Source organism: Saprolegnia parasitica, assembly GCF_000151545.1.
Source record: "Saprolegnia parasitica CBS 223.65 unplaced genomic scaffold supercont2.13, whole genome shotgun sequence".
Taxonomy (NCBI): domain Eukaryota; phylum Oomycota; class Saprolegniomycetes; order Saprolegniales; family Saprolegniaceae; genus Saprolegnia; species Saprolegnia parasitica.
The window spans coordinates 182097-192250 of NW_012156407.1; the positions used below are offsets into that span (position 1 = coordinate 182097).

General features: G+C 57.8%; 6 protein-coding genes across 6 annotated transcripts; 4 read left to right on the forward strand and 2 right to left on the reverse strand.

Moving 5' to 3' along the window:
- Window positions 1-387: 387 nt before the first annotated feature.
- Window positions 388-2123, forward strand: SPRG_04346 (hypothetical protein). Its single transcript, XM_012343276.1, has 9 exons — window positions 388-512; window positions 563-759; window positions 806-963; window positions 1010-1165; window positions 1215-1376; window positions 1427-1495; window positions 1539-1656; window positions 1707-1822; window positions 1879-2123. The coding sequence occupies exons 1-9, from the start codon at window positions 409-411 to the stop codon at window positions 2089-2091; spliced, it is 1293 nt and encodes a 430-aa protein (XP_012198666.1). The 5' UTR covers window positions 388-408; the 3' UTR covers window positions 2092-2123.
- Window positions 2124-2769: 646 nt separating this feature from the next.
- SPRG_04347 (hypothetical protein) lies at window positions 2770-4268 on the forward strand (the record flags this gene model as incomplete). Its single annotated transcript, XM_012343277.1, has 2 exons — window positions 2770-3624; window positions 3654-4268. The coding sequence occupies 2 exons, from the start codon at window positions 2770-2772 to the stop codon at window positions 4266-4268; spliced, it is 1470 nt and encodes a 489-aa protein (XP_012198667.1).
- Window positions 4269-5905: 1637 nt separating this feature from the next.
- Window positions 5906-6175, reverse strand: SPRG_04348 (hypothetical protein; the record flags this gene model as incomplete). Its single annotated transcript, XM_012343278.1, has 2 exons — window positions 5906-6110; window positions 6150-6175. 2 exons carry the CDS (start codon window positions 6173-6175, stop codon window positions 5906-5908), a joined length of 231 nt encoding a protein of 76 aa, XP_012198668.1.
- A 964-nt stretch (window positions 6176-7139) lies between these two features.
- SPRG_04349 (hypothetical protein) lies at window positions 7140-7409 on the forward strand (the record flags this gene model as incomplete). The annotated part of the gene is made up of 2 exons (XM_012343279.1): window positions 7140-7165; window positions 7205-7409. The coding sequence occupies 2 exons, from the start codon at window positions 7140-7142 to the stop codon at window positions 7407-7409; spliced, it is 231 nt and encodes a 76-aa protein (XP_012198669.1).
- Window positions 7410-7422: 13 nt separating this feature from the next.
- Window positions 7423-8605, reverse strand: SPRG_04350 (fructose-1,6-bisphosphatase; the record flags this gene model as incomplete). Its single annotated transcript, XM_012343280.1, has 1 exon — window positions 7423-8605. The coding sequence occupies one exon, from the start codon at window positions 8603-8605 to the stop codon at window positions 7595-7597; it is 1011 nt and encodes a 336-aa protein (XP_012198670.1). The 3' UTR covers window positions 7423-7594.
- A 409-nt stretch (window positions 8606-9014) lies between these two features.
- SPRG_04351 (hypothetical protein) lies at window positions 9015-10002 on the forward strand (the record flags this gene model as incomplete). The annotated part of the gene is made up of 6 exons (XM_012343281.1): window positions 9015-9211; window positions 9268-9349; window positions 9402-9489; window positions 9534-9660; window positions 9708-9809; window positions 9855-10002. 6 exons carry the CDS (start codon window positions 9015-9017, stop codon window positions 10000-10002), a joined length of 744 nt encoding a protein of 247 aa, XP_012198671.1.
- Window positions 10003-10154: the final 152 nt, after the last annotated feature.

The following is a 10154-nucleotide window of genomic DNA, read 5'->3' on the forward strand; positions in this document are numbered from 1 at the left end:
CAATTTGTACATGATTAGTTCCACAACACCGAGCTCTAGTGACGAGAGCTCGGTGTTCGGTGTTGTGTATGTATGTGATGGACTAGAGTCTAGTCCATAACATACATACACAGTGTGTCTATCCATCCAGGCCGATCTCGACAGTACTCAGACGGAGACATAGAGAGCTCCGTGTCCGTCCATAGATGGGTTCAGACGGTCCCGAAAATGAATCCAGTGTGTACAGATTGTCTGCTTGATGTCATTTCAGTGCTGGGCCAGCGTGATCATGATGCACTAGACGAACGAGTGCTGCGTGGTCAACTGTACTCAGGTAAGCGAATTCAACCTCCTTTTACCGGCTCCGGAAATACGCCTGGGGCTGTGATTGGCTCCCGCGGAGGTACGAGACACTCGTGACCCAGAAGCATGGTGACCGAGGCCGACGCCGCTCCTCGCCCTCGGACGCTGCTCCTGAGCGACCCCGCCTGCGTCAAGCACCACGTGCGAGGCCACCCCGAGCGGCCAGAGCGGTACGTTTCTCAAGCACGCGTCGGCTTGTCTCTGACGACATCCAAACTAGCGTCCAAGTCGTCCTCGACCAGCTCGCCACGTCCTTCCCGACACTGCCGCACTGGACGGCGTCGCCGGCAGCCACGGTCGAGCAGCTCGAGCGCTTCCACACGAGCAGTCATGTGCAGTCGGTGCTGCAGTGGTGCGGCAAGATCGAGCGCTGCATGGTCGAGCTCGACACGCTCCGCGAGTCGGATGAGACCCAAGGTACAGACAGTACTTCGAATGAATGCGATCGTCCAAGCTGTACCAGAACGCCGCAATGTGCTCAAGTCGTTTGAAAACGTCGACGTCGACGCGGACACGACGCTCATGCGGTACACGCGCGAGGCGGCGCTCAAAGCCGCCGGGGCCACGATTGCCGGCGTTGACGCGGTGCTCTCGGGCGACTTTACCAACGCGTTTTGCGCGGTCCAGAGACTCGCCTCTTACGATTTTCACTTACCTCAAAGCGTAGGTCCGTCCCCCGGGACACCACGCCGAGCCGTTCAAGGCCATGGGGTTTTGCTACTTTAACAATGTCGGCGTGGCGGCCATGCACGCAGTCGCGCAGCACGGCCTCACACGCGTTGCGATCGTCGATTTCGACGTGCATCACGGCAACGGCACGCAGGTAGCCCCAGCATCCGCATCCTTCGTACATCGACGGCGCGGCGGTGTAGACCAAAGCGGCGACGACGCCCGAGCTCTTGTACGTCTCGACGCACCAAGCGCCGTTCTTCCCGCACACGGGCCACGCCGCGGAAAATTCGGCGCACGTGTGGAACGTTCCGATGGCCGCGGGCACCAGTTCGTATGCGTTCCGGCACGCGTTCGTCGACCAAGTACGCGAGACCCTGTATATGGTAGCGTGTGACCTGGAAGAGTTGTGTAGGTCGAGCCCCAAGTGCGCGCGTTCGCACCGCAGCTGATACTCATTAGCGCGGGCTTTGATGCCCACGAAGTACGAATCAACTATCAGTCTATCAAAGTGACGTGGCGCGCAGGACGATCCGCTCGCCGAAATGAAGCTGACGGACGAGGATTTCTACTGGATGACGCAGCGCCTGACCATCTTGGCGTGGGAATGCTGCGACGGCCGCATCGTCTCGAGCCTCGAAGGGGGTACGATTTGTCGTCTCCGAGACAAAAAGGGAGATTTTGTGCCACTATAGGGTACCATTTGCGCGCCCTCGCGCGCTGCGCCGAGCGGCACGTGCAAGCGCTCATCGACGGCACCGACCGCGCCGTGCTCGTCGACGCCATGCAAGGTCTCTCGCTCGACCCGCCGGTGGGTGCTTGATTTTCTTCATATACAAATATTGCTCTATTGCGATATTGCACTAGGTGCGGACCAACTTGCGCCTCGTGCTGGCCAAGGACAAGACGCTCAAGACGCTGCTGTTGCACGAGATCACGATCGAGAAGCTCCGCGCAGCAGCCAAAGCCAAGTGCCAGATGAAGTCCAAGCAGCAGTTTCGCACGGCGCACGGCACGTTGGTTGCTGACACGGCGGCGCTCCTCGCCCTCGAGAACGACTCGACCTTGTACATTGCATAGTAAAACACCATAGAGATTGATTTGCAAGTCCATCCGATTGTCGCCATCGAGTTTTCTCCATGTCGAACTGCATGGACAACGATGCGACGCTTGATGATGCAAATGCTTTGTCATTTCCCTTGGCGTACCATTAGTGTACCGGTACAGTAAGCATGCGAACCATCAAGCGTCTCGGACTGAGTTTAAACTCTTGGAATCATGCATTCATCAAGGTCAGTGGGATCGTTCTGGTCTTTCCAAGGTGATTGGACGGTTGCATGAGGTATCTTTGCCCGCGAGTGATTAGTGTACTGACCATCAAGTTGGAACACAGAGCAGATCTGGGATCTGACCATCAAGTTGGAACACAGAGCAGATCTGGGATCCGGTATTATCGGTTAACATCATCCAAGCACGGCGACAGAGCATCGTGCTGCCAGCCTCGTGCAGAAAGAAGACGATTGTCCTCGTTCAATGTGGACGAAGTACGTCCACGCCGTGCCGCTCTTGTTTCGAATTCAGTTCTTGTTTCGAATTCTGTGGTGGTGAGTAGGGTGGTATAACAATATGCAGACGATCCAGGACCGCTCACCGCATGGGTTCGGACGTGACCGATCGCGCTCGGGCGTAATCCGTGGTATTGACGCCTCATCTTAAGGTACACGTGGTCGCATTTCCCTTTTTCAACTGCCGAGACGCATGGCCTCTCCACTGCACTTGGACCCGGCGGTCGTCGAAGCCGCGGCCATCGCGTCCGTCAAGCTAGGGCTCGCGCACCACAAGACCTTTGCGAATGAGCCCGCGGACGCGCGGGGGGACCTCACGCTGTCGGCTGCGTCGCCGCTCGTGCAAGCGTCGCTGGCGTTCGACGAGCGTAGCGCGCCCGCGCGCGGCACGGACATAACATCGCTCCTCTCGTTTCTGCAGACCAATCTGGTCGGCGTCGCGAGCGGCTTCAACGCCAACACGGACACGTTCCTCGCGTACGTTCTCGGCGGCGTCTTGCCGCAAGCCAACGTGCTCGACTTTTACATCAACGCGGTGGACCCGACGACGATTTCGTGGTCCAAAGCGCCGCTCATCCAGCGCCTCGAGATGAACGTCGTCCACTGGTTCTGCGACCTCGTCGGCTACGCCCGCGACTCGTCGCTCGGCATCTTTACGCAGGGCGCGAGCGGCGCCAACTTTGACGCCGCGGTGATCGCCCGCGTCAAAAAGTTTCCGCGCAACCGCGACATTGCACGTGGCACGGTGTACGTCTCGTCCGGTGCGCATTTCTGCAATGCGCGGGGCGCGCGCATGGCCGGCATCTTACCCGAGCACGTCCGGCAGCTACCGGTCGACGCGACCGGGCGGCTACGCCTTGATGCACTGGCCGCGGCGCTCGCGGCCGATGTCGCCAACGGCCTCGTGCCGTTTTTGATGGTCGCGAGCCTCGGCACGACGTCGCTTGGGGCGGTCGACGATCTAAACGGGATGGCCGACCTCGCGGACTCGTACGGCTGCCACTTGCACTGCGACGGCGCGCTCGGTGGTTTTTTCTGCTCACGGAGCGTGGGCGAGATCGCATGGATGGCGTGCAGCGCGCGCATTCGGTGTCGCTCGACTTTCACAAGGGCATGGCGCTACCCTACGCGACCTCGATGCTGCTCGTCAAGGACAAAAACGACTTGATCAACGGCTTTAGCGCCAACGACGACATGGAGTACCTCAAGAAGACGGAGGTCAATTCGCGCTTTGGCATTGGCACCCAAGACGAGTTTGATTTGGATTTGATCACGTTTGCCGACTGCAGCCCCGACCTCTCGCGCGCGTGCAAGGGCCTCAAAGTGTGGTGGCTCCTCAAACTGCACGGCCTCGACGCGTGGAAAGCCCACTTTGACCATCTGCTCAACGTGGCCGACGCCGCTCGCCGAGCCATCGCCACGATACGCGGCCTCGAACTCGCGCCCGGCGATCTCAACGTGGTGAATTTCCGCGCCAACGTGCCTGGCGACGCGGACACGGTGAACGCAGCGACCGACGCGCTCCTCGCCGCCGTCAACGCTCGCCGCGCCGTCTTCTTGTCCATGGCCACGTACACCACAACGGACGGCGTCAAGTACGCGACCGCGCGCGCGTGCTTTATGAACCACAACGTGACGCTGGCGACCGTGCAAACGCTTGTGGACGAGCTCCGTGCGGTCTTGCTGCCGTAATCGATTTCTTAGTCTAGCCCAACGGCGCTGGTCCGTCCTGGAAGGGTTAAAACACTGGTACCGGTAACGTTATTGCGGCGACGTCTTGCACCCATCATCTTGTGTGCCGGTACCTGTTTACTGTTGCCCTGTTGCACTGATAAACAGGGTATCAAAAATGAATTAAATCAGATTCAGAGACCGTTGGACAGCACGCACCCCGCGGCGAGCTCGGCATCCTACCAACACGATGACCACGCGCACCCAGGGCAAACCATTTTGACTTTGGACCATGCGCAGTGGTTAGTAGTGGACACCAGCAGCAGCAGTGTCGTCCTTCAGCAACGGCATTCGGGCAAGGGATGTCGCGTGCAGGATGCGTAGTACCTACTGCTGTAGGGGTGCTTGACTGTTGACATTAGCTCCACAACAACGAATCATGTCCACTACTACTGTCTGTCTGTCCATGCGCATCCTTTCGACCTCGTACGTGTCAGACGGTCATTGTGAAATGGATAACAAACTTTTTGGAGTTGAAACGATGCCGTCATCGTTCGTTTGTGGTGTCTCGGGCTATTCCATGGGGTTATTCTCTGGACAAAGCAAAAGAAACGCGTTGGCTTCTGTTAATTACATCGCGGCCTCGGCTGCCCGATGCTCGAGATACTTTGATGTGGCTCGTTGGACGGCCCTGAGAGCATCGCGTAGTCGCTGTAGACCGCGATTTAGTGATGTCCAGACTTGAATGCGCATGAGCGATAACCAGGCAATTGATTCTCCCACACCGATCGGGCGAGGTGGTTCCGATAACACTCTTAAAATACTGTACTACTCGCGAGGACTCTGCGTCCTCTCTAACTTTGCTAATTCAACAGAAACTGCACACTGAGCCGATTGGGCGTCGCAGTGTCTTTGAGGATAAACTTGAGGCTCAGCGCGCTCGTCCGCCGTGCCTTCTGGGCCTTTCGACGCAGGTACTTGTCCCGCTGGCGGTCCTGCTCCTTCTCGCGGTTCTCGGCGTAGCGCTCGCGGACCTTGGCCAAAATCTGCTCGCGCTTGCTTGCATAGTACTTTTGGTAGCGTTGGCGGTGGGCTTCGATCTGCGTCGGCGTCATGAGGCGAGACATCTCGTGTTAGTTTCGTGGCAAAAACAAAGTGACCGCGGTGACCTCCCGACACGCGAAAATCTGAAATTTTTGGCCGGGCGCCGCAGCGTGGCGCGACTCACGCTGGATCAGGCGCGCTGTCCACGACTACCAGGCGCTCCCACTGTAGCTCCGAGCACATACCAATGGTATTTCTCTTTTGCGTTGAAGGCGAGCACCGAGATGGAGCGTAGCACCCTGGGACAACGATCAACACGGTGAAATTTTGAAACGGCATCCTAAGGGCATGCGATCACACGATCGTATCCAACAACACGGCAACCTGCTTGATAACGATATCCCGTAGATGGGAATATTCGTGACCACGCATGGCAAAGCAACGCACCAGTGTACTCTATAGCAACACCACGACTCTGCTCTCGAGGCTATGCGGCTGCGTCTGTCATGTAGGCTCATGCTCTCTCAATTCTGTGCCAAATGGGAGCAAAGTATTAGAGAATGTACATACGTGTTTACGGTTAACAAAGATGCGAGGACGATCGGCGACGCTTCTTACCAGCCGCCGCCCGTGTTGCCACCGGCGTTACCTCCGGTGTTACCGCCCCAGCCACCGCCACCCGAGTTGCCGCCCCAGCCACCGCCGCCACCACCGCCGTTGAAGAGGCCGTAGCCGTTGAGGCAGTTTTGAATGAGGCTGCTGATCGTGCCGCCAATGTCGCCGCCGCCGCCCCATGTCGCGCGCAAGTTCTGCGACGCACTGGCAGTGTCGATGCATTGGAGAAGGGCGGCGGCGCACACGGTCGTCTTGAGGATCGTCTTCATGGTTGTGTATTGATGGAGCGAGTGTCGAGAAGGCAAAACCAATTGAATAATGAGACGAAGAGACCGATGTGCTTTTCGTCCTGACCGTCGAATGCAGCGTCCGGTGGACTGGACGTTTCATCATGAAACGGCTGTTGTTGTTCGACATGTGGTCAAGACGCATTCGAGTAATCTGGATCCATCATTCAGTCAGAATCGACGTTCGTATTGAGTCGATGCTACAGTAATGCGTTTGCGGCGCTAGTTGATCTAGAGTCCCGCACTCGGTGCCCAACGTGCATCGAAATTTGGAAGCAGCGTTAGATTGCCTGCCCGCCTTGTGCATACGTAAACCTGAAGCTTGACCAGACACCGCCTAATGAAACACATGTCTAACTCTAAAGCTGCTGACTTTGGCGCCATCACCGCTCGTGCAAATATACCGTCTTGGACTCTCGTTCGAGCAACTGTGCACGAATTGGTATGTGATACCGAACTGCTAAGTTCCAACCGCTAGTTCTGTGCCCAGAATATCCTTCCCTGCGATACATTCGGCCCTACTGCACAGTAAGTACGAGCGCTTTGAAGTGTTATCAAATGGCTCGTTTTCCGTTCTTCGCGTCATGTAGCCAAGATAGGCACAATTGGCATGGTCGATGAAAGCGAACTAGAGTTATATATCAAACACATGCGTGGATGTAGTAGCCATTAATAGTACGAACTTACAGAGTCAGTTTCTCCTAAAGTACACGCCTCTCAACGAGGGAATTCTTCAGGGGCCCTTGCCTTTCACCCAGATCACTTGGTTCACACACAACTCCCATGCGTCTTGACCACATGTCGAACAACAACAGCCGTTTCATGATGAAACGTCCAGTCCACCGGACGCTGCATTCGACGGTCAGGACGAAAAGCACATCGGTCTCTTCGTCTCATTATTCAATTGGTTTTGCCTTCTCGACACTCGCTCCATCAATACACAACCATGAAGACGATCCTCAAGACGACCGTGTGCGCCGCCGCCCTTCTCCAATGCATCGACACTGCCAGTGCGTCGCAGAACTTGCGCGCAACGTGGGGCGGTGGCGGCGACATTGGCGGCACGATCAGCAGCCTCATTCAAAACTGCCTCAACGGCTACGGCCTCTTCAACGGCGGTGGTGGCGGCGGTGGCTGGGGCGGCAACTCGGGTGGCGGTGGCTGGGGCGGTAACACCGGAGGTAACGCCGGTGGCAACACGGGCGGCGGCTGGTAAGAAGCGTCGCCGATCGTCCTCGCATCTTTGTTATTAACCGTAAACACGATATCTGTATTCGATCCTTTGCACACATCCTGTTTGCCAGCGTCGTACACTTCTTTCAGACAAGGACGAGGTAGCAAGAACGAATACAAGAGTGCTACTACTACATTTGTATCCCGCAGTGTCAGCTAGCGATTCCGTCACATGCGGGCGAGGGGGTTGGGCTTGGCGGCCGTCGCGTGGTACGTCGCGATGCGTTCGACTTCGTGCTTGGCGCCCAAGATGACAGAGACGCGCTGGTGCAATTCGGTCGGACGGACGTCGAGCATGCGTTGGTAGCCGTTGATACTCGCGCCACCCGCCGCTTCAATGAGAAAGCTCATCGGGTTGGCCTCGTACAAGAGGCGGAGGCGGCCCGGCTTCTCGGGGTATCGGGCATCCCAAGGGTACATGAAGACGCCTCCGCGCGTCAGAAGACGGTGGATCTCGGTGACCATGGACGCGATCCAGCGCATGTTGAAGTCTTCTCCGCGGACGCCTTGGCTGCCGAGGAGGCACTCGTCCACGTACCGACGGACCGGCGCGTCCCAATGGCGCATATTGGACATGTTGATCGCAAACTCTTTGGTGTCGGGCGCGATCGTGACGTCGTGGCGCGTGCATACAAAGCGCTTGGCCACCGTGTCGAGCGTAAACATGTGGACACCGTCACCAATGCTGACGACAAGGATCGTCTGCGGGCCGTAAATGACGTAGCCGGCCGCGACTTGGCGCGACCCCGGCTGCAAAAAATCGGCGTGCGTGACCGCCTTGGCCGTCGACGGTCGGCGCAGAATGGAAAAAATCGTGCCAATCGAGACGTTGACGTCAATGTTGGACGAGCCGTCGAGCGGGTCAAAGAGGAGGAGGTACTCGCCGGCGAGCGCCCCCGGGTAGAAGGTCTCGTGCTCCTCCGAGCAGAGGCCGCCGAGCGAGGCCTCGTTGGCGCACGCGTTGAGAATCGCGTCGTTCGAGAGAATGTCGAGCTTCTGCTGCACCTCGCCTTGCACGTTGTCGGTTTGCGCCGACCCAATCACGTCGGCGAGCGCGCCTTGCTGAACCAACTCGTGGATCTCGAGACAGGCGGACACGACTTTCGAGAGGATCGCCTTGGGCGTGCGGGCGGACGCCTTGGCGACGAAGTCCGTGAACGACTCTCCGAGGGCTGGCATCGTCGTCGTCGGTTCTATGACTGCGAAAGTCTCGCACGCTGTCGGCAGGAAGGTGACCGGCAGCTGTCGCATTCGGTACGGCGTGGCGCCAATCAGAAACGACCGTTCAACCGAGACAACCGGTTCGATTTTCGAACCGGTTAAGGCCACCGACGCTTCGTTGTCCCTGTTGGATCGCAGGCCGTTTATTGTTCGGGGAAGACCTCGACTGCTGCTTCGCATGCCTACCTGCAATTGACGCAAGCTCCGTGCCCTACGTTGACCTCGTGCGTACTCCCATTGTCCAAGGCTGAGAGTGCCAAAGAGTGGAGAGTGGCGTTTTCGACGTGTTGAGCAGATAGATTTCACTTGAAACACGCAACTTTGAGTTTTGAAACGGGGAAGATCCACACCGCGTTGAACCGTCGCCATGTTGCCGCCCCATAGCTCGCTCGTCAAGTACGACAGCCCGATCTTGATCAGCACGACCAAGGACAAGAAGGCTGGCGGAAGTAAGAAGAGCAAGAAGGATGCGGAGAAGGGCGCGGCGCCCGGCGGTATTCCATCGATCGCGGCCGCCAACTCGACGCAGACTGAGGACATTTTGAACTCGATCTTGCCGCCCAAGTACGCACGTTGATTGCTGCAGCAGCTATCTGCATACCACGGCCTCTTGCGCATAGAGAGTGGACGGAAGACGGCCAGCTCTGGGTGCAGTACGTGTCGAGCACGCCGGCGACGCGCCTTGATGTCATCAACCTTCAGGTAGCCGGCCTTTCTAACCGGATTGGAACCGGCGCCACGGTGGTGCATGTAGGAGCAATTGGACCTCAAGCTCCAGCAAAAGCAGGCGCGCGAGACCGGCATCTGTCCTGTCCGCGAAGAGCTCTACGCCCAGTGCTTTGGTAGCCACGAAGTCGCCGATGCACCCGCACTGAACTGGCACTAGACGAGCTCATTCGCCAAATCACCATCAACTGCGCGGAGCGTGGCCTGCTCCTGCTGCGCGTCCGTGTCGAAACGCGCATGTCGATTGCAGCGTACCAGACGCTGTATGAAAGCAGCATTGCGTTCGGGTACTAATCAGTGTGGGAAATGTGGGAAATGCCACGGACACGACTAGGATGCGCAAGGCGCTCATGGCCGAGCAAAAGAAGATGGACGCGGAGCTCAAACTCAAGCAGCTCGAAGCCGATAGGAACGAGCTCGTGTCCCAAGTCGAAGAGTACGCGTCTCGTTTTGGCGTCGCTTTGGTGACGGAGGCGCGTAGACTCAAGCTGCGCTGCGACGCCATCACCAAGCGCGAAGAAGAGAAGCGGCTCTCGGACGAGAAGAAGCACCAGGACGAGGTCGAGTTGCTCAAGAAAGCCAACGAGCAGCTCAAGGCCAACGAGCAGCTCAAGGCCAACCTTTGGTGAGGGAGGCGCCTCCTCTCGACGCCCAAGTAGACACCACCAACAATACATTGACATGCCTGTGATCGGCGGCGCCTTTGTACCTGCCCACATGCTGCATTAGAGGACAGCACATCGTCGGGCAGTCGCGGCTTGCATCCTCCCGGACGCAACGG